The sequence below is a fragment of the Corylus avellana genome, chromosome ca10, assembly GCF_901000735.1.
Source record: "Corylus avellana chromosome ca10, CavTom2PMs-1.0".
Lineage (NCBI taxonomy): Eukaryota > Viridiplantae > Streptophyta > Magnoliopsida > Fagales > Betulaceae > Corylus > Corylus avellana.
The window spans coordinates 2,740,318-2,761,200 of record NC_081550.1 but is presented as its reverse complement, the minus strand read 5'-3'; the positions used below and the strand labels follow the sequence as shown (position 1 = coordinate 2,761,200).

The window sequence follows — 20,883 nt, the reverse complement described above, 5'->3', positions numbered from 1 at the left end:
GGTTCTGGCGACTCTATTTTCGCCAAGAAATCATATTATCGAGCCAAATATTGCAGAAGCTCTTGCGACTTTGAGAGCAGCCCATTTTTGTCGTGAGCTAGAATTTAATAGGGTGATCCTGAAAAGCGATGCTCTCCAAGTGGTGCAAGAAGCGCTATCTCTCACTGTGGAAAAATGTCTCATTGAAAAAATTCTCTACTGTATTCCAGATATTATTTTTGTAGAATGTTATGCTTAATGCCGTTTATCTTTCTAAATTGCTCTATTCCTGCCAACAAAAAAATAAAGTAGTGCCACGTAGATTATTACGTCCTTTGTATATCTTTGCGGTTAAATAATTAAATTTAACCGGTAACTGTCCCATTAGTTTTATTTTGGGTTAAACATTTTCCATTAAACAATTGGTATGCAATTAAAAGATGGCAACAGCGGGTTTTGAGATGGAAAGCTCGAAGCCCGCAACTGGATAATGACGGGTTGGATTATGCCTTGTCTGGAATCCAATGCAAAACAACAAAAAAAAAAAAAATCATTTTCACTATTTAACTTTGAAATTCTGTGTCACGTACACCAACAAAAAGAAAAAAACACGTTTTTTATGATGAAACTTGTAATTATTGACCAAAAATATTTGTTAATTATTAATTACTTGGACTTGTGTCTATAATAATAACTCTTAATCATCTTAACAAAACCATGTTCGGTGCCAAACTCCCCGCCTTATATATATAGTTGACATTCATAAAAAAAGTGTTTAATGGTCTTCGAGAGATAGTTCAATCGGTTGGGATCACGCTTAATAAAGCGGATGCCACTAGTTCGAATCTCCCTCCCCCCTTTTATGCAGACATGTCCCAAAAAAAAAAAAAAGTGTTTAATGAATTATGAGTTTAATAAATTCCAACTATAATTCATTAATTTAACCATTTTTTGACCAAGTTCAATGTTTAGTCCATATTTGTAGAGTCAATTTTTAGGCATAAAAAACTCTTAAAAAAAATACCAATATTAAAAAATGTACATGTTATAAAGGTAATCAAAAAGAAATTTCATTTCAAAATGTTTTTTCTTTCATTTTTGTAGATACTTATTCTTTTACACATTTGAGACCGAGAACTGATGAAAAACATATTCAATTTCCAACGGTAACATATCACATTTTTAATAGGTTGCATTTTTCAAGATACTGAAAAACGATCAAAATTGCGGAATTTGAGAATTTACTATTTATTTAAAATTGTATGGAATCATAATCCCTATTTATATGTTTCAATGAATCTTATCCTCGATCCTTTAACTTTGGTTCCTATTATTTATTGAGAAATCTTTTATAAACATAGAACACCATCTTATCCTCAATATAAGCAAGAGAAATGTTAGGGGTTAATATTAAAAAAAATAAAAAAAAATCCTCTTAACTTTTATCAAATAAGAATGCGTTTGGCCGTGTAATTTTTGGCAAGTTAAATGCTTATTTTTAAACAAAATCGAAAAAAATTGTGCATAAGTGCATTTGAAAAAGGTGAAAATAAATGTTTTCAAACTTAGACAAAAAGGGTGCATTATTTTTTAAAAAAAAAAAACGATTTTAAAGGTCAAATCATAATATGTTTTCAAAAATCTTATTTCCATTAATTACATTTTAAAATTATTATTATTATATTTTTTTTTAAATCACACGTTTTCAAATTAACCAATAAACAAAACTAACCCTAAATCAAATCCAGTTAAAACCGGATAATCAAGGTCGGTTTACAGGTTTTTGTTATTCAATTTAATTGAGCTACCCCCCTCGGGGAGAGAGAGAGAGAGAGAGAGATATTAAAAAAATGGTATATTTATATATTCAAAAAAAAAAAAAAGATAACGTAAAATAACTTTGGGAAACATAGCGTATGTTAAATTACGTAATTAACCCTTTCTTCCTCCAATTTCTGCACGTTCTCCTCACAGTTTTGTTGACCAACTCCACACCCCGCTTCCACCCCCTCCGTACTCTGTGATGTAATCCATTCAAGATTTTGGGTGTTTGAACTTGAATTCTCGCACGTGTTTAAAATATCCACCTTTGGATTGCTGTGATGATGAAAAGTTTGAAAGTTTTAGACGGTGTAGATTTGATGAGAGCATAGGGGGGCATCGCATCACATGAGGTCCCTCCATGGTCCTTTGACATCCTTATTTTGCTCAAAGGCCATGATTGCTATGGATGGATCTTTTGTTATTTAGATTGCACTAAATAACACATAAATTCAGGTGGCTTAAGAGAGCGAGTTGTGGGATTCACCTATTCTTCTGAGCAAATGAATCTTGCATTTTGGATGGTTCGGGATTGGTGAACCCGTAATTTTTATAACTTCATCTCTTAAGCAGAACCATTGATATGGTAATTTATTATTTTCTGCCTCCTACTTTTTAGTGTGACGCTATTAAAAATATTGGTTATGTTTGCCAATATTTTTGTTTTCACTCACTTAAAATAAATATATTAACAAACAATTTAAAACACAAAACACTCTTTAAAATATTTATAAATTTATATTTTTCCTTTATTGTGTGAATATCTTGACAAAACGTGTGCTTAACTTTAACAAAAGTAAGAGCTAACTTATAAATATACAATTTTTAAATTTTTTTAATGTTTGAATTTTTCAAAATAATTTTCATTTTTATGTCCCATCAAAACATTTTTTTTTAAAAAAAAAAAATCAGCCAAAAATGAAAAATGCTCCACTTGTTTATTAATATGGCTCCTATGATTAGGGTAGAGTTTGGTTAACAATATTCCCTTTTGTTGTACCTTTTGATCATAATGATCATTTTGTCCTAATAATGTATTTGTCATCATAGTTGAAAGAGCTTTACTATAAAGAATAGAAATCATGGCTTAATTAAGAATCCTAGCCATTATTATTCACCAACTGTTTCTTTTATCTTAACTTTAGGAACCTCTCATCTACCTTTTCTTGAAATAAATAAATAAAATAAATAAAACTTCAAATCAAAATATGATAATGGTCGGCAATACAATTTAGTGCAACAATCATCATGGTAGCTTTTTAGTAGCAACATTGTTTCTTCCCTGCCTTTACACAGAAGCAAGATCTAGAGGGTAAAAACTAATTCCTCTTTCCATGCATCTATACATACCCTAATGGCATAATAAAGAGTAAAAAATAGAGAGAAAATAGGCCGCCGCGAGTATTTGGATTAGGGCATCAAAATTTTCATTTTTCACATTAACGACATACCTTGATTATGGGTCGAGAAGTGACAGAAGCCTCCGGTAACCCATGCACAACTTCTTTTATGGAACAGATCTATTTCGGCTTTCAAAAGCATATTATATCTAAGACATGAGTAGCTTAAATTTTTTTTAAACTTTATTTTACCGGCCGTGGGAGATAACTCCTCACATCGAAACTAATCCCTCCTCAGCTCAATGGCCAAGAGCAAAAACAAAAATACATAAACAGAAACAAAAAAACAGTGAAACACCCCACTCCTAGTGGTGACATAGAAATTGGATCGGCAATCGGTGCTGTCAGACCGGTGCGTGGGACATACAACTGAGTTGACGTGATAATAAAGATCAATCCTTTTCTTTTCTTTTTTTAACAAGTGTTGATTCAACCGTCGATTTTTACTGCCACGTTATTAAGTTATATAATAGCTGTACAACACCTAAACAACATTACTATAAAGTACTTCGTTTTGAGTGAAAAATTGAAACTGAATAAAAAAACATAAAAACAAATAGGTATGATTCCACCCCTAATAAATTAATAATTAATGATATCTAAAGATACGAAGGTTTAAGGTGAAAGACATTATTTCTTTACGATAATGACTATCTGATGTCATGACAACCACAAAGATTGTTCACCATACAAACAAACAAAAGTGTATGTATATATAACTTGAAAGATTCTTAACCTCTATGAGCTTGATTTGGACATCACACTTACATAATAATATAACTTTGGGTAATTTAATACTCAAAACAAACCAAATCTGTAGCAAAAATTAAGGCCCTACTAATTACAATGAGGTGGCCAGCTATACCACATAAAATGGGGTGGATTCTGACATCTTAACCTCATTAGAGATTCCGATTAGTTTTTTTTTGATACGATCTTGAACACCTCTTTCTTACAAGTCAAGGTTTACTTAAAATTTGTATCGTTTCGTATCACGACGTGACTTAATAGAATAGAGTAAACCATCGTAGATGTCAGATTCAGGACGATGAATTCTATATCAAAAAATTTCTTGGTGGTCCTGCTGCCAGTCTACTTAATGGGGAAAGGAGTTAATGATACAGCTCCCACTATTAAAATGAGCAATGGCTCAATGACATGGGAAACTTGTCCACTAGTATAACCTGCATGCTGAACTTAGATTTTTTTGCACCAAAAATGGTCACAAATTTATCTCACACAACTACTACCAACCCAGGCAATAACAATATACATACTATTTTTTTTAACTGTTTTTCCTGGTTGAACTCTATTGTATGTGGTGACTTGGTGTGGGGGCAACTGCAAACACAGTTGGAAGGCATGAAGCGAAAACAGAGGACATAAAGGAATATAATAAGTCTTCATACCACCCCAAGAGACAGGCAGCAGCACCCATAAATCAAGAAAATAGAAAACCAACTTACTTTTATTGTTTGAATAAGGCTAATGACTGAAAGTGAAAGGAGCGAGTGGTACCCAAATACCATTCATAGATAGTGTCAGAACCCATGTGATAGTGTGGCCCTTGCCCCTTCATGTCCACCTAAAAGAAACCAAAAAATGAGACAAAAAAGTCCTCTAAAGTGGCCTTTAATCACATGAAAGAACAACCTTTTCTTTACCCCTCCTTTTTCTTTCGTATTATAGTTTTTTTCTGCGGTGCCTATTTTCACAATCCAATGGATGACAGATGCTGTGGTAACAAGGACAGTAACTAGTGAAAAAAAGTTTGAGAGACACAACAGCTTTTACCCTCCACTCCAGCCATGCGACTCCTTTTCCCTTTTGAGGCTGCAAATCAGTATAGTTGTTAAGCTTCTGCTACAGTTTCTTAAACTTTCTTGGGTCTACTGTACAACATACAGGCCACTTCTGCATAATACACTGACAGACTTCCTCTATAGGATGTCTTTTTGTAACTCACAAGAAAGGGTGGTAAAAGAAAGAAAATACATAAAGGGTAAATAACAATATAGTACTAATACTAACAAGTTACACAACTAGCCTTTCTTGTACTAATGCTGTGTGGTCCAGCACACACCCGCAGAGAGAGTGTATACAGTAAAGGAAAGAGAAAGACCCCACCCCCATAAATCAGTTCATCTGTCCTTTTACGTATGCATTATGTATTTATTGTAAGTAGTATGCCTTGTATTGATGATGATGATGATGATGATGGTGAATCCGATCTTGTCTACAAGTTTCTTTGATATAGGTATGATTTGGCTGTACAGCTAGAGGATTTTTTTTTCTTCCTTAGTTTATGCTTCAGAAACCTTTCTGCGTATAGACAAAAACAACAAAAATCAGTAAATTATTTGTATGAATCATAGGATCCAAGGTTTAAATTCTAAAAGATTGATAATCTCTTACCGGCATCTCAAAAAACCCCCTTGCTGTTGCTGGCAATGCTCACGCTCTGTCAACTACATTCCATGCCCAAAAGAAACCCTGAAAAAAGAAGGCAATAAAAAGAAAAGAAAAAAAAACTTAAACGAACTTCCATTCTTATTGAGGATCACAAAAGTAAAAATGTGGTGTGTGGCGTACCTGGGCATTTGGAGAAAACATTTTTAAGTGAAGCCATGGCGATGGGGGAAGTGGTAGGCAGTATTTGGTTACTGTTAGAAGAAGATGAAGCAGTTGAAGCGTTTTCATCGGAAGCAGTGGTGAGGTGCTCATCAGCTGGCTTTTTAGGACAAGCAAAGAGACTATCAGGGAGGATGGGCTCTAAGCTGCTCAAAACACAAAAGGAAACAAAATAGAAATAATGATACGAAGAGAGTCATGACTAGTCCAATAAATCCAAAATTACAAAAAGAAAGAAAAAACCAGATGACCTAAAGCAGTATACAGCAGGAACTGAATATACTCTCTGCAAAATTATGGTTCTTTGCTTTAGTGGGTAAGATTTCTTTTCATCTGAAAATTAACTTTCATACCTTTCAGGGAGGTCATTTTCTTCAGGATATGATTTCTCCTCCTTGTCCCTGCTATCAACATGGCCATTACTGAAAGCCAGATTCACTTCCTGCTGTAGCTGATGATCAGCATCCACAGCACAAGTTTGAGAAACAGCTGCAACTGGGTCACCATTTCTCTCTGCAGCAAAACAAATGCAAATAAGACACAATAAATTGTCATTATTTTTACATAGCATGAATACCATTTCAATTGTAAGAAAAAAATTGACGAGTTCACCTGTTGGGACTTGTTGATCAATGCCATCGGACGGAAGAATGAGGTTCGGGTTGTCGGGCGCGCGAGTTAGGGTTGGTGAGGGAATGGGTGACCCAACAGATAAACCGTGATGGTATTGCTGAGGATGATATTGATGATTCTTGAAGTCCAGAAGTTGCAGATTCATAATTCTTCTCCCTTGCAGTTCAATGGCTTGCTGCAAATCAGCCTGTTCCTCTAGTTTCCTTCTCAACAACATCTCTTGAGTATCATAAAACATTCTTGCTCCTGTGTCCAGACCAGCACATCTTCAAGAAAGAGTAACAGGAAGAACAAAAAAAAGGAACTTGCTTGCTAGATCATTTGCTTACCAAACTGGAGGTCAAAAGGCTCTCTAGAATCAAGCCCAGATGGACTTGAACACAGTGAAAACTCTCCCCTCTCCAACTGTTGCTGTTGCTGTTGCTGTTGCTGTTGTTGCTTCCTACAATTGGACAAGTAAACAACAAAAGCATCTAGTGTAAGAAGCAAGCAGCATATAAAACAAGAAATAAACCAATATAGAGAGTATGATCATTATACTTGTCCGGAATCTTTCCCTTCTCCTTATAAGGCTTAACAAGCACACGTGAATCACAAACAAAATGAGGGTTCCCTTTGGCCAAAATGATCTTCACCGTCTCCGGATAGACGAATGTAACAAATCCAAACATTCTTTTCTGCTGGTATGGAATCCTCACATCTTGCACTGGTCCATAAATGCTTCAAACAACCAAACAATCACACAAAAAAACCATGTTTAGAACCACAATTCACCAACCCGAAATTCGAACAAATTAACTAAAATGAATTACGTACCTAAAGTAATTGGAAACATCTTCTTCTCTGAAAGTACTATCAGCTGGGAAAGTCAAGTAAATCTGTCTAGAACCTGGATTCACCATTCCTCCCAATCCCATGGGCGAAAAGTCATTCCTTTCGGGCCGGCACCGCCCGAACTTTTGAAGGTCATCCCCCATCATTAATGCTGCTGCTGCTACCGATCTGCAGCATCATCACAACGCCACCAAAAACCCATATGCAAGATTCTCTCAGAATCGACAGTTTGCATGTATAATTATAAATAATACAATATTTAAGTTCCATGACACAGAACCCAGAAAATCCCAGCCAATCCAAAAGCTAGAACACAATAAAAACATTAAAGTCCATTCAAAATGAGCAACAGAGGGTATGAACGAACTTCACGATCAAACACCCTAACCAATGCTCATCGAAAATCAGCAACTTGAACATCGTACTACATACCTCCGGGTTTGATCATTTTGTTGTTGCATTAAAATATTCAAGCACTTGTTGTACGGGAAAGAAGCTCCAGTCATGAACTGAGACCCTCCGGAGAGTTTTTGCTGGTGGGCAGCCGCCTTTGATCTGAGTAACTCTTGGCACTGTTCAAACTCGTTGAGTTTACTCGGCGAACCAACAATATTAGCAGTAGGGTCAACGGAATCGCTGTGAAGAAACCGGCAGCTACTGCCATTTTTACAAAACCCTCTTGCGAAATACAAGCACGGCTTCCATCCAAGCCCAGAGCTTGCATCTTCACCCAAGTAGCTTCGTTTATGCAACGGAGATTCAGGATAAGCACTCGGGCTCACGGCTAGCTCTAGCCGCGGCGGATCGAACAAATCATCGATCTTTGAATCATTGAGGAAAGCAAGATGGTCTTGGAGCTGGTAGTCATCAATGATGTCATGACCAGAACTATACGGCAATGCAGAGGGTGAGAATGAGCCGGAACCAATATTACTGTTCTCCTTCACAACGCTGGCGTAAGAGGGAGCTGGAGCGGAAAACCCAGTGGAATTCCAAGGGTTGCAGGAGGAAGGGGAAGATGGGTTAACGTTTGCGATGTCAAAGCCATTAATGGAGGTGCTTCTTGAGAAGGAGGAGGCGGGCCTTGAAAAGGACGAAGGCGAAGTGTTTGAAGGAATTCCCAAGTGGGTTTTGGTTTTGAGGATGAGGTTGTGCAGACTGGTGTCTGGTCCAAACGCCAACCGTATCATCTCCTTCTCACCCTGGTCTTGCAAGAGAAGGTAGCCCATGATTTTGGACGCATTTTCTGGGTCCAAGGTTTGGATCCTTGAGAAAACCACCTTGGTAGCTTCATAGGAATCCATGGAAGTAAAAACACTCACTCACTACAACTTTTTAAAGGAGCTGGAGGAACAGTAGGAACAATGAATGTTTTTAGAGTGGACTGTGGGAGTATGTTAAAAAAGAGCAATAATGCATGGATTATTATTTTAGTATTGTAATGATGGTGAGAGCTTGGAAGTGAGAATAAGCAAAATGTACATGAAGTGAATGAGTAGTAAGTAGACTAGTAGGGTTTGAACATGGTGGAGAGAAGCAGAGCAAGAGAGAGAGAGAGAGAGAATCAATTCAAAGGTGCTTTGGTGGTGCTGCTGCTCTTCTCTCTTAAACTTAGAACCACAACTTTTGGTGGCAGTGCATACCTGCTGCAGCTGCAGCCTTGGGGGTAGTAAACTCACTCTCTCTCTTTCTCTCTTTCTCTCTCTCTCTTTTTCATTTTTTCTTCATATTTTGAAGGGATTATTTGTCTTTTACAGAATTGGGCAAAACAAGGGTGAGTGGGAGAGTGGATTCACATCTCCTTTGATTACTTGAAAGGGAAATAAAAAATACCATTAATGGCTCTAATTTGGAGCACCCTTTCAACCACTGATCAAAAAAATCTAATGGAAAATGTTTACTCAGTGGAGTTTACAAAGTGGAGTTTCAACATGGTATGCTACTTCAATTGAGTTTAGGGCCTACTCTCATAAAGAGGAGCCCCTTACACATTTAGAAATGGTCCAATGAAATATATATTAAAAAAAAAAACAAGAGGACAAGGTTGGAATAGGATAATCCAAATGATATTCACAATATTCAGTTAGTTATTTTATCTTTTTACTTTTTGAGGGGACAAAAATACTCGTTTACTATAACTAACGAGATATTTTTTAGTTCAAATGAAATAGAGAGGATCTTAATTCAAAAACGTCAATCTAACATTAATCACCCTCAAGGCTTTAATTTCATAAAGAAAATAAAAATATATATATATATATATATAAAACTAAGGGGTTTTTACAACAATCACCCTTGCACTTAACCCTTAAGCACTTGAGAATTGTGACAATTCAATCCCCTCTCAAACTACTATACACTTTCATATGAATTGTCAAACATTTGATAGCGATACGACAGTGATTAGCATTAACTAAAATGGAAGGTTGAGTTCGAATTCATAATCATTGTTTTGACAATATGTTAAACCTGCATTTATCCCAAAAATTAAAGTTAATAATAATAAATAATATATTTAATTATTTAATTAATATTTTAACACTGAAAATCCTAATCCAATACTATTAGTTGCTTGTTTTTTTTTTTTTTTGAAAAGGAATCTTGTTACATTTTATTGATAAAAGATCAAAATCATAAAGTTTTTACATCACACAGTTTAAAGCTCTGATAAATTATAGCAAAAAATTATGACGTTACAAAATCATAAATATATTATCAGAAAATTCTTACAATCAAGTACTAACTATGACTTCTTATAACTTCAACTTCCGCTAATTCATGTACAATTATAGTTATAAAATAGATCTAATTCAAACAGACTAAATATAAAATATGAATAGACCAAATTTTTAAATTTTATTTTCTAGCCGTGAGAGAAATACTTATAAGAATTTGGCTTAGGCTACATAAAATAAAAACTACAGCACATTTATTGTAATTAAAAATTATTTAAAAAAATATATAAAAACCAAATTTATAGTTAAATTAAGAGCTTCCTTAAAATAATATTTGTAAAATCAAACAAGATAGAGGGAAAGGTAGAGTAGGTATGAAAAGCACGCACTAGAAGTGCGCGTGTAGTTAGAAGGTCCACAAGTTTTTCAAATTGTGCACGTTCACTTGCTATCATTCTGACAAACTTCTTCCCCCGTACTGTAATGTTGATCAGTGATGTAAATTTATATATTATAATATATATATATATAGAGAGAGAGAGAGAGAGAGAGAGAGAGAGATTCAAATCCAGAAAACTTTTGGTGCAGCTTATGTACATGAACCCCAATACAGATCCACCACTTGCACCATTAGATTCGTCTTATTATAGATCACTTAAAAGACTTCAAAAAAAGGTTTCAAATTTTTTTATTTTTTATAAAAAAAATTGGGTCAGTTGTCTCCAAATTGCCTTTTTCCCTGGAAGGCATTATTTGGTAGGGACACAAATGTAATTTCAGCCTCCTTTTAGTTAAAGGCTCTTGGAAAATAATTTAATCTCAGGGCTGCCTGTCCTTCTCAATCTCATGTGGACCCATAATCTTTAAAACTCAGGATCAGAACTTCTGTGAGGCTTGAAAGCAGCCCAACCCATTTAACTGTTTAAGTGATGGGAGTATAATAAATAAATATATATTTTTTTATGTTTAAATTTAAGTATGTGGATTATGAACTAGGTTTTGACTCTCAAAATTATTTTATTTAAAGCCCATTATTCCCTTCTAATTTTAGTGGTTAGTTGTATAAAATCTATCTCCTGCCAAGCGCGTTACTGAAAAATCATAGCCAAATGTTACGAGGTTACAAAGTCATAGATACAATAATTATAAAATTTTTACAATCAAGTGCATATTTATGACTTCACGCTTCCGCTAACCTAGGTGCAATTATAGTAATGGAACAGATCTGTTTCGAGCAAATTAGATCTAGGACATGGATAACCCATATACAAAAAACAAAAATCAAAACAACAAAAAAAACTAAAAATCCGATCATGATAGATAAACCCCCATACCGATCTACTCCTCCTCGGCCCAAAGGCCAGGAGACAATTTACTTCCTCGACTTAAAGGCCATGACAAAAAGAATCAAAAAATCAAAGTAAAAAAACTCAAAAACAAAAAAACCCCACAAGCAGTAGTGGAGGAGCACGGCATCGTAGACATTTCCATGAAGACATGCCTTAGCTGATGAAGACAATCAGATTTAAGTTTGAAGAAACTATATCTAAATCTAAATCTAAAACACACCCGCCATAAACGGAGACTTGAATAAAACCACAGAGAATACACCGAGCACTACTACCAGGGATAGATGAGGAGGGAAGAACAGAGAAGTAATTTATTCTTCTTTGTATTACCTAGAGGAAGAGAGAAAAATTCTAGATAGAAAGCAGAGCCTCTCTCTTTACAAAATTAAATTATTACATGGAGAGAACGAAGTGTTGAAACTAAATTGCGTAATCTCAACAATCTCCGACATTACACATTAACATTATTGTTGTTAACTTATCTGCTTTTTATTATATATATGATATGGCATGGGATGCATAAAACGTGTCTGTATAGTTCTATTTGAAAAAGTGGTCATACATGAAATATCAATAGCAAAATTTAGAACTTTGAGAATGTTAATAGACATTAACCTTAATATATTAAGAATATTCAAAGTAAAGTACGGCTTGTGTCCCGTGCACAGGATGTAAGTTGGATGTGTCACATCAATAATTGAGGACACGTGACACTTTTAACTAAAACCCTCAATATAATTTATTTATTTTTAAGTATGACAGATAATAAAAATTTGAGAAATAAACTATGACCACTTTTAATAATGTTATTAGAAAATATACTTTAAGTGAGAATGACTAACTCATTGCTTCAATAATGTTATTACAAAATTTTGAAAGATTCATTGCTTCAATTGAAGTTGAGAAATTTGACCTAAGAGGGCAAGACAAGGGTTGGTTTGTTTGTTTGTTTGTTTTTTTTTTTTTTTAATCAAAAGTAATTTGTTATTGTTCATTTCTTATATGCATTGAAAGAATTAAGTTTGTGCGAATTCCAACTTCTAATAATAAATATTTTTTTTTTAATATATTTTTGGAGTAACTAATAACTTTGATTCAGTCACAACTTTGATATCAATTGAGGATTTTCAATTTTGATGAAGTTCTAGTAGTAATTTTTGGTACTACGCTACTGTTGTCAATCGTGACAACTTTGTTTGTATAATAATCATTTGAGAAAACAAAAAAGGAATTTGATGAAGTATCTTTGTTGTGTTTGATTGAAAAATACAATACATTATTAATAGTTGTAGTGCGATATAAAGATAAAAGTAATTTCAAGTGTTTTATATATTGAGTTGTTTGTTAATACTTTTAAATTTCTGCCAAAATAAATAAATAAAAAAATAAAAGCAATATAAAAAGCATTGGCCAACTAACCCATTTCTTCAAATTTTTGAAGCAACAAATGGTAGGGCTAGGGCATTATACACTTTTTTAAAAAAATAAATAAATAATTGAAATAAAAAATATATAAAGTTTTTAAGATTCAACAGTTGATTGGCACTTTAATAATTGTCCTGTGTTTTATTTTTGTGACCAACCATGTCCAGACAGCAGCACATGAGGAAACATCAAATTCACCTAGGGAACTTCAAACTCGTGTTCTCCTGTTTTGATTAATTGTCTTTTTGCCCCGACAAATACTGCAAATCCTGGTCAATGGCTTCTCTCCTTCCCCTTCCTCCACCACACACACACATGCGCTCCATAAATTTAACACCAAAGTTCAAACAACCATGGAGGTGTACAAAGTTTACCAACGTGTAAATAGGGATGCCCATGGCCTCTCCAATGCATTGCATCTGCCAATCAATGCCAATCAAATTGAGTTGGACAAATTTTCTCATCTTGCAGACATATTCCTATAATTGGCAATTAATCCTTTGTAACAGAGCAGCTTATGTTGAGCACAGCAGACCACAACACACATGAAATGAATACAATCTCGATCTGATGATCCAATTATAAGTGAAGTTATTGAACTTCCAAGTAACAAAATGTAACCTTTGTCCATCAAAGAGAAGAAAAATTGTAAGTTTCTGTAAGAACTACTGAAGTAAGAATTTTTGCTATCTATCATAACTTGAATTTGAGAAGCACAATTAAAGGAATATACGATTGGTCCAGGAAACCCATCACCACAACATAATAATACCAGAAAGCAGGGGAGGAATGAAATGAGACTATGATTTATATGTTTAGTTGGGAGAACTACAGCAATCTTTTTCAATTTTTTTTTTTTTTTTTTGATGAGTAATACAACAATATCAAGTATGTGGGGACTACACACACACACACAAAAAAAAAAAAAAAAAATCAAATAAAATAAGAAAAATCAAATCTTAAATCCTGGAGCATAAACAACGTATAAAAAGATCTCAAAGTATGAATGAAGGATGAAACAAGACCCCAGAAACAGAGCGCTAAATAATCCCATTTTAACTTCCCAAATACTTGTCCTAGCCTTCAAATGATCTGTCATTCCTCTTTAACTGGCAGCTCCATATCAAGCAAAAAAGAGCACAGATCTCCAAGCAACTAGAACCCTTCCACCTCCTGATTTCCAGCTCAAACAAGCCAGCAGATCAACCACATAACTGGGATATCCTTATATACTCCAAAAAGAGAGAATTGCTTTGATCTTCTTCTATTAGCATATAACGCAAGTGGAGAATCACCTGTAGACCTAGTATATTGTGGATGCAATTGCACCAAAAGATATCCAAGGTAGGAGCAGCAACTGAATATTTGAAGTTGATGGAAGGGGAATGCTTAAACATCCTTTGATCCATATTGTTGAATGTATGAGCGCGCTCGCAAGCCTCTAAACCTTAGAAATCTTCATGGCATAATAATGCCTGTCAAATCCTCCTAACCTTCATCCTGCTGCAATACTTCTTGCCAAGAAGAAGGCCCATGTTGTGGAATATTGACCCAGAAGAAAATTTATCCCATAGCACATCGTTGGACAGTACACAAGAAAAAAATTGGGAATAGAATCTGAAAGCAGGTCTTGCTTTTCTGTGGTAGGATGGGAGGAACAGACATGACAATTGTGAGTGTCAACAGTTGATGGGTGATGTGCAAATAAGGAAATGTACCAGTAATGCATGTGTTTGACAAAATGTTGGGGCAAAGGCCAAACGAAAAAAGATACTTGGGAAGGTTGTAGAATCTGAAGGTCTCCAAAACATCTTGTAAAGGCAATAAGTAAACACACTTTTTAGTTACTTATTCTTCTAAAGTAGTATAAGTAAGCAGAGAGGCTCCAGACCTGATGGGCTCAAGAAAAAATCACGCATGCTTGAACATTTTCATGCTGAGCCAATGGAAATATACAGCAACCACAAGGACAGGGAGTGTCAGAGGCACTAAGAAGCAGTAATACCTATCACATGAGCGGGAAAAAACCCATTTCAGACCAAAAAAACTCCATATGAACATTTCGCAAAATATAAATTCCACCAAAATTAATCGATTTTAAATTCATTAAAAATATGAGAGAGAGAGAGAGAGAGAGAGTTGATGTGATAAAAGGTTAATAAACCCATATGAACATTTCACAAAATATAAATTCCACCAAAATTAATCAATTTTAAATTCATTAAATCAGAGAGAGAGAGAGAGAGAGAGAGAGAGAGAGAGAGTTAATGTGATAAAAGGTTAATAAACCCAATGTGAAAGTGCTTATATTGGCAATCCAATGTGATATAAGGTTAATAAACCCAATGTGAAAGTGCTTATATAGGCAATCCAATTTTACAAAAAGCACTTAAAATTAATGACACCCAGAAAGCCATGAAGAGAGTGTTAATGTGATAAAAGGTTAATAAACCCAATGTGAAAGTGCTTATATTGGTAATCCAATTCAACAAAAAGCACTTAAATTAATGACACCCAGAAAGCCATGAAGACCAATGCAGCAAGCACATTTAGTAACCTCAAAACGATCAGACTAAACAGTAATCAGAAGCAAATAAAGCAATCAGTAAGCCAAGAAACACAGAGCATTCTGTGATCAAAGATACACAACTTGATCTAAGATGACAAGTATAAGTCATCTGGGCCTAATATCTCAAACTCATATTGTGTGTGGAATAGAAAAAAGAGCTAAGGAATTAATCGATTACCAGTCATTTTGAATGGCGGATATCAGGGTGTTATTGGATGGAGGAAGAAGCTTGGAAATGACGGCAGCGAAGAGAAATCCCACAAAGAAGACGGAGCCTATTGTGACAAAGAAGCAGCCCCAGAAGATTCTGTTGTTGGAGGAATCGAGCTGCAAGGAAGAAGAAGAAGAAGCAGAAGAGGATCTCATTGCGTTATGTTGAGCGAATCAGTTCCTGCATTAACTTTTGGGGTCTTAGAGCACTAGCATTGGCTTCCTGAAATTTGGATGGGAACCAAGTTACTCTTTGCTTCCCTTTTCAAATGCACTCCATCACAAATCAATGGCCATTCTAATGCCAATTTGAAGAGTAGCCTGTCAGAACAATTACCATGGGGAAGACAGCATAAAAAATCAAGAGAATAGAATTTTCAGTAATGTATAAATAAACCCTCATCCGGTTATCTCCAGCATTGCTCAGATATCAAACTGACTTTTCTTTATTCCCTCTCTTCTTTGATAAAGATAAAAAATTTGTGTTATAGCTAGTTCATGCTTTCAAGAAATCTTCAGCAGCTAGTTATCGCTCAAAAGTAAAACGCATACCACTGCATCTTACATCAAATGAGCATTTCATAAATCATAACCAAAGAGTCGAACTACAGCCCAAGGTTTAATAAGACATAACACCAAATTTTGATCAATTTTAAAGGAAAAATCATCAGTGCTAGTTGGTCAATAATAAATGGATGTCACCATTCCATTCCTTGTCCAAAATCTACCCTCTGCCTCAAAGTGTATATATCATTTTATTGTTTTTATTGCTAATTACAAAAACAAACTTTTGTGGAAAGAGGGAAGCACCAATGAACCCCCATCGAAAACGTTAATCAAGATTTTTGGTTCTAGAGTCATTCTCCAATTTTCCCAGATCATATCTATTGTACAAAGCATGATTCTTTTTTTGCCGGCTATAAGGAGGAATCACTATCTTAAGAAGAAAAGCTTTTGATAGTGATTTCAAGAGAAAAAAAGAGCCCAGAAAGAAAAAAGATAATATATATAAAATGATCGAGAAGACACAAGTTTTCACAGAGATTTTCTTTCCATTTTCTCTATTTTCATAGCAACCAAACAGACTCAAAATTCAAAAGATGGAGAAGACAACACCAGCTCTGGAACTCACAACCAGTGATTTATTAATCTCTCAAAACATGCCCATTAAAACTAAAAATTAAGCCTACCTTTGGTCTTGCAAAACAAAAGCCGAAGAGAAGGCTCTCCCGGCGGAGAGGCGCTCCGCAAAAAAATCTCGCCGATTCAAAAATTGAGGAGGAGAGGAGCTCGGGGAGAGGAGTTAGAGTCTGTTTGGCCTCCGAGCCTGTTCGTCTGAATTTCATTTTTAAACAAATTCGTTAAAAACAAATGGCAAATTAAAAATGTGATTTTTTTTTTTTTTAATAATTGTTATTATTTTGGAGTAATTATAACCTAAGGAAAAAAAAAAAAAACATAGAGCATATTGACTTTTAAGTGATTTTAAAAAAGAGCTGTTTGGTTAATTGGAATGAATTAATATGCTATTAGATATTGATTTGATAACTATTTTGTTGGTTAATTGAAATTAATTGCAACCTTTTCTTTTAATATCAAATGGGAAAAACGGGGTTACATTGAAGTAAACATAAAATGCAACCCCGAACCAACCATAAGACAACGCGCCAACAAAAAATCAAGAAACCGTCAAGAATGAGTAATGATATAAGGAGGACTAGAATCCTTCTTGAGTCTTCCTAAATGTGAGATGACATTTAAAATCACCAACATATCAAAATTCAATAATGATCATCTCAAATTCAATTATGATTTTAAAAAACACGTCATACTTAAGAGAACTCTATGATGACTCTAGTCCTCTTTATATCATTATTCGTTGATAATCAGTTAAAAAAAAAAAAAAAAAAGAGCCGACCTATCAAGAAAACAAGAGCGACCATGCAAGACTGCTAACAAATTAATTGCAACTTGGTGTCTAAACTAAAATTTTCAAATGTAAAAGACATTTTAAATGCATTTTAAATATTGATATGTTGTAAGAAACTTTAGAGGATGTCATGACTTATTTTCATATTAAAGGACTCTTCATTATGAAATCAAAATTATACAAACAAAATCACTTTTTTTCCCCCTAAATATCTCTACAAGGTAAAAAGAAATTAAAAGAATAACAAATTCCATGTCAAAACCTTCAAAAATCTTCTTAAAAATAGAAAAAAATAGAGATTGTTTGATATTGATTTTGAAAAGTATTTCATGATTTTAATTTGAAAAGGTGTTTGTGAATTGCTATAAAAAGTATTTTTGGTTTTGAAAATAAGCCATTATGATTAAGGTGACCAAACGAGGCATAAGTCCGCAAAAACCCATATAAAACCTAAAAAGAGCTTTCTACAGCTCCTACCAGTAACTACGACCCAACGCAACCCTCAACTTGAGTCTTTAGCTAGCGAGTGACAGAGAGGGAGAGAGAGACGGACATTTGGTTCCTATGGCGAACGCAGCGGAGGTGGAGGCGGTGGACTTCGAGCCGGAGGATGACGACCTGATGGACGAGGATGGAGGCGTAGATACCGCCGACGCCTCGGCCTCGCCGAGGGCCCCGCTCCCGAAGCTCAAGTCCGCTATCACCGGCGGTGCGTCCTCCTCCGCCGCCGCATCCAGAAAGATCAAGGGACGTGGCTTCCGCCAGGACCATCCCGACGCCGTGGACCGCTCCACCCGGCTTGCCGCCTCCAACTTCGACTCCTTGAAGTCCCCCGACGGCCCTGGGCCCCAGCGATGTCAGTTCTCTCTCTCTCTCTCTCTCTCTCTCTCTTTACACTTTAGGGTTTTTGGGCTATAATCCAAATAGATATATCTATGTTATGAGTGTGTAGATGTTGGTTTTCGTAAATTTTAGGGTTCTGGCTGAATTTTAAGTCTTTGTTGTGATTTTGGATTGTTTTTGTGCTTTACTGGTTAGGATTATTGCGTTTTTGGAAGATGTTCGTGGAGGGAATAGCTGAGATAATGAATTTGGGATCAAAGAGATGTTTATTCTTGGGTAAAATTAATATAAGAGAAATGGTTGATTTCTGTTGAAATCCGTATGGTTGTGTTTGGAATTGGTTTCATTCCAAACAAACACAGACTAACTTTGTTTCCTTAAGAGAGATGTGATAGATTATTCGTATTGGTTAAAGGTTATATGAATAGACCTGAAATCGAGTTGGAACTAGTGTCAGTTGGGATGAGATCTCTGAGTTGGTTATCCAAGTTTGGCATGTGGTAATTTCTGAGGGACACATCTAATGTGATAAGGAAGCTTTTTGCACACCAGGCTTGATGCCATTTGGTTTGATTGTATCTTGGTGTGTTGAGGTCTACTTGGCGGTGTCTTGTGCTGTGATCATTTCATGGTGCATGAAATTCCTGAGAGACTTTGAGATGAGTGATTTCAGGAGTTGTTTTTTGGTGTAGTTAAGCTGGATAAGCTTTTGACATTGAAGGTACTGAGGAATGGGTGACCTACACTGAGTCATTGACAAGTCTAGATGCACAGTAGTCCATGGTTCTGACCTCTTAGGATTGGCATCATTTCATGGTGCATGATGCCATTTGGTTTGATTGTATCTTGGTGTGTTGAGGTCTACTTGGCGGTGTCTTGTGCTGTGATCATTTCATGGTGCATGAAATTCCTGAGAGACTTTGAGATGAGTGATTTCAGGAGTTGTTTTTTGGTGTAGTTAAGCTGGATAAGCTTTTGACATTGAAGGTACTGAGGAATGGGTGGCTTACACTGAGTCATTGTCAAGTCTAGATGCACAGTAGTCCATGGTTCTGACCTCTTAGGATTGGCATCATTCGCAGTAGTCAAGTCTGTTGATGTACATAACTGGCTGATGTGGATAGAATTTTCAGAAGGCTGACCTTTTTTATGTTTTGTTTTGTTTTTGTATATCTCTATATTTATATTTATGTATAAATGAAATCTATAACTGCCACGTGCTTGGATTTTTTTTTTTTTTTGGGTGCGTCAATTTTCTCCTGGACTGTTTGATTTACATAATTCAATAATGATCTTGCTGCTGATTCTTCAGCGCAGAACCTTGTAATTGCAGTAGCAAGACTTTTAGATATTGTGTAAAGGTTTCTAACAAGAACAACTTTTTAAGTTATATTTAGTTCAATATTTTGTTTCTTTTTTGATATTTAGGCTTAACATGCAGTGTGTTAAAAATATTTTAATAATTTTTAGAATAGCTTTGTGGTGAATCTGCTCAGTCATTGAAGGAGTTTTGTCCTGAATACTGAATTTCTTCTTTCACTTCTCTGAAAATGGATAATAGTAAAATTCCTGCTTTAACTTTGCAGCCATCGAAGGATGGATTATTCTGGCCACTGGAATACACGAAGAGGCACAAGAGGATGATCTGCAAAATGCTTTTGGTGAGTTTGGGGAGATCAGGAACTTGCATCTAAATCTTGATCGCCGGACTGGGTTTGTCAAGGTAAGCTCTAATTTACTTTGTTCTTCCATTAACAAAACGTTGGTGGAAATGTACTTTCTTTTTTTATGTTAAGACATTTGATTTTGCAAGTGATCTTTATTGATATGGTTTTGAACATTGTTATGAAGATTAACGATATTTTATGATTAAAAATCAACATGAGAATTCATTAGGTTGAATATTCTGCTTTTAGATAATACAGTGTAATAGCCTTTTTACAATACACATGGAATGACTGAAGAAAAATTTATGCAATATCATCATTGTGATTGTGGGAACTTTATCTTAACTGCCTACTACATGGTCTTCCTTGCATCAGTTTTGTAATGCCAGAAACTACTGTATAAGGCATGGCTTACAAATGGAGGGAATGGCTCAAGTATTTGAATATATTCTGTGGGGAAACATTTTTGGCAGTTAGAAAGTTTAAATTTTTGATTAATCAATAAATTCTTAATTATATTTTTGTAGAATGATTCTCTTCATGCTTGAAAAATTATAAAGAATTTTATTACTATTCCTTTTTTAGGGAACTAATATTTCAAGTGAGCTTTAAGGCTTAACTGAGTTGAATAGTTCTGAATATTGGATGATGGCTTAACTAGTTATTGATTGTTCAAGTAGTGAAGAAGACTGATACTTGTTTCTTACTTTTTCTTGCTCATGGTATCCATTGGACTTCATAATCAGCTGTTTTGGTTAAAAGTTTGTGATAAAATGCTATTTTTGAGTTGGTGTAAAACTCACTATTTTTCTTTTTTTTAATGGTAATCAAGGGATATGCCCTAATTGAATATGAGAACTTTGAGGAAGCACAGAATGCAATATCCTCAATGAATGGAGCTGAATTTCTTACGCAAA

The 20,883-nt window shown here is 35.0% G+C and overlaps 2 protein-coding genes and 1 long non-coding RNA gene across 5 annotated transcripts in view; 1 reads left to right on the top strand and 2 right to left on the bottom strand.

The window, feature by feature from the left end:
• Positions 1-5,044: 5,044 nt before the first annotated feature.
• LOC132163491 (zinc finger CCCH domain-containing protein 22-like) lies at positions 5,045-8,985 on the bottom strand. Of its 3 annotated transcripts, none has more exons than XM_059573798.1 (9): positions 7,731-8,983; positions 7,281-7,466; positions 7,005-7,184; positions 6,794-6,906; positions 6,444-6,710; positions 6,185-6,344; positions 5,793-5,931; positions 5,616-5,693; positions 5,045-5,522 (listed from the first exon to the last, which is right to left on the bottom strand). In XM_059573798.1, exons 1-8 carry the CDS (start codon positions 8,600-8,602, stop codon positions 5,655-5,657), a joined length of 1,956 nt encoding a protein of 651 aa, XP_059429781.1. In that variant the 5' UTR covers positions 8,603-8,983; the 3' UTR covers positions 5,045-5,522; positions 5,616-5,654. The 3 variants fall into 3 exon arrangements, with proteins under 3 accessions (XP_059429781.1, XP_059429780.1, XP_059429782.1); XM_059573797.1 differs by having other exon boundaries at positions 5,793-5,977; positions 7,731-8,980; XM_059573799.1 differs by lacking the exons at positions 5,045-5,522; positions 5,616-5,693 and having other exon boundaries at positions 5,838-5,927; positions 7,731-8,985.
• Positions 8,986-13,630: 4,645 nt separating this feature from the next.
• Positions 13,631-16,846, bottom strand: LOC132164036 (uncharacterized). Its single transcript, XR_009438349.1, has 3 exons — positions 16,717-16,846; positions 15,495-15,847; positions 13,631-14,752 (listed from the first exon to the last, which is right to left on the bottom strand). It is a non-coding gene; the product is annotated as an uncharacterized LOC132164036 (long non-coding RNA).
• Positions 16,847-17,921: 1,075 nt separating this feature from the next.
• Positions 17,922-20,883, top strand: part of LOC132163846 (RNA-binding protein Y14-like) — a 3,301-nt gene continuing 339 nt past the window's right edge. The window contains exons 1-3 of the mRNA XM_059574228.1: positions 17,922-18,312; positions 19,886-20,022; positions 20,799-20,878. Coding sequence (XP_059430211.1) covers positions 18,021-18,312; positions 19,886-20,022; positions 20,799-20,878 — 509 coding nt within the window. The 5' untranslated portion in view covers positions 17,922-18,020. The remainder of the gene's footprint in view (positions 18,313-19,885; positions 20,023-20,798; positions 20,879-20,883) is intronic.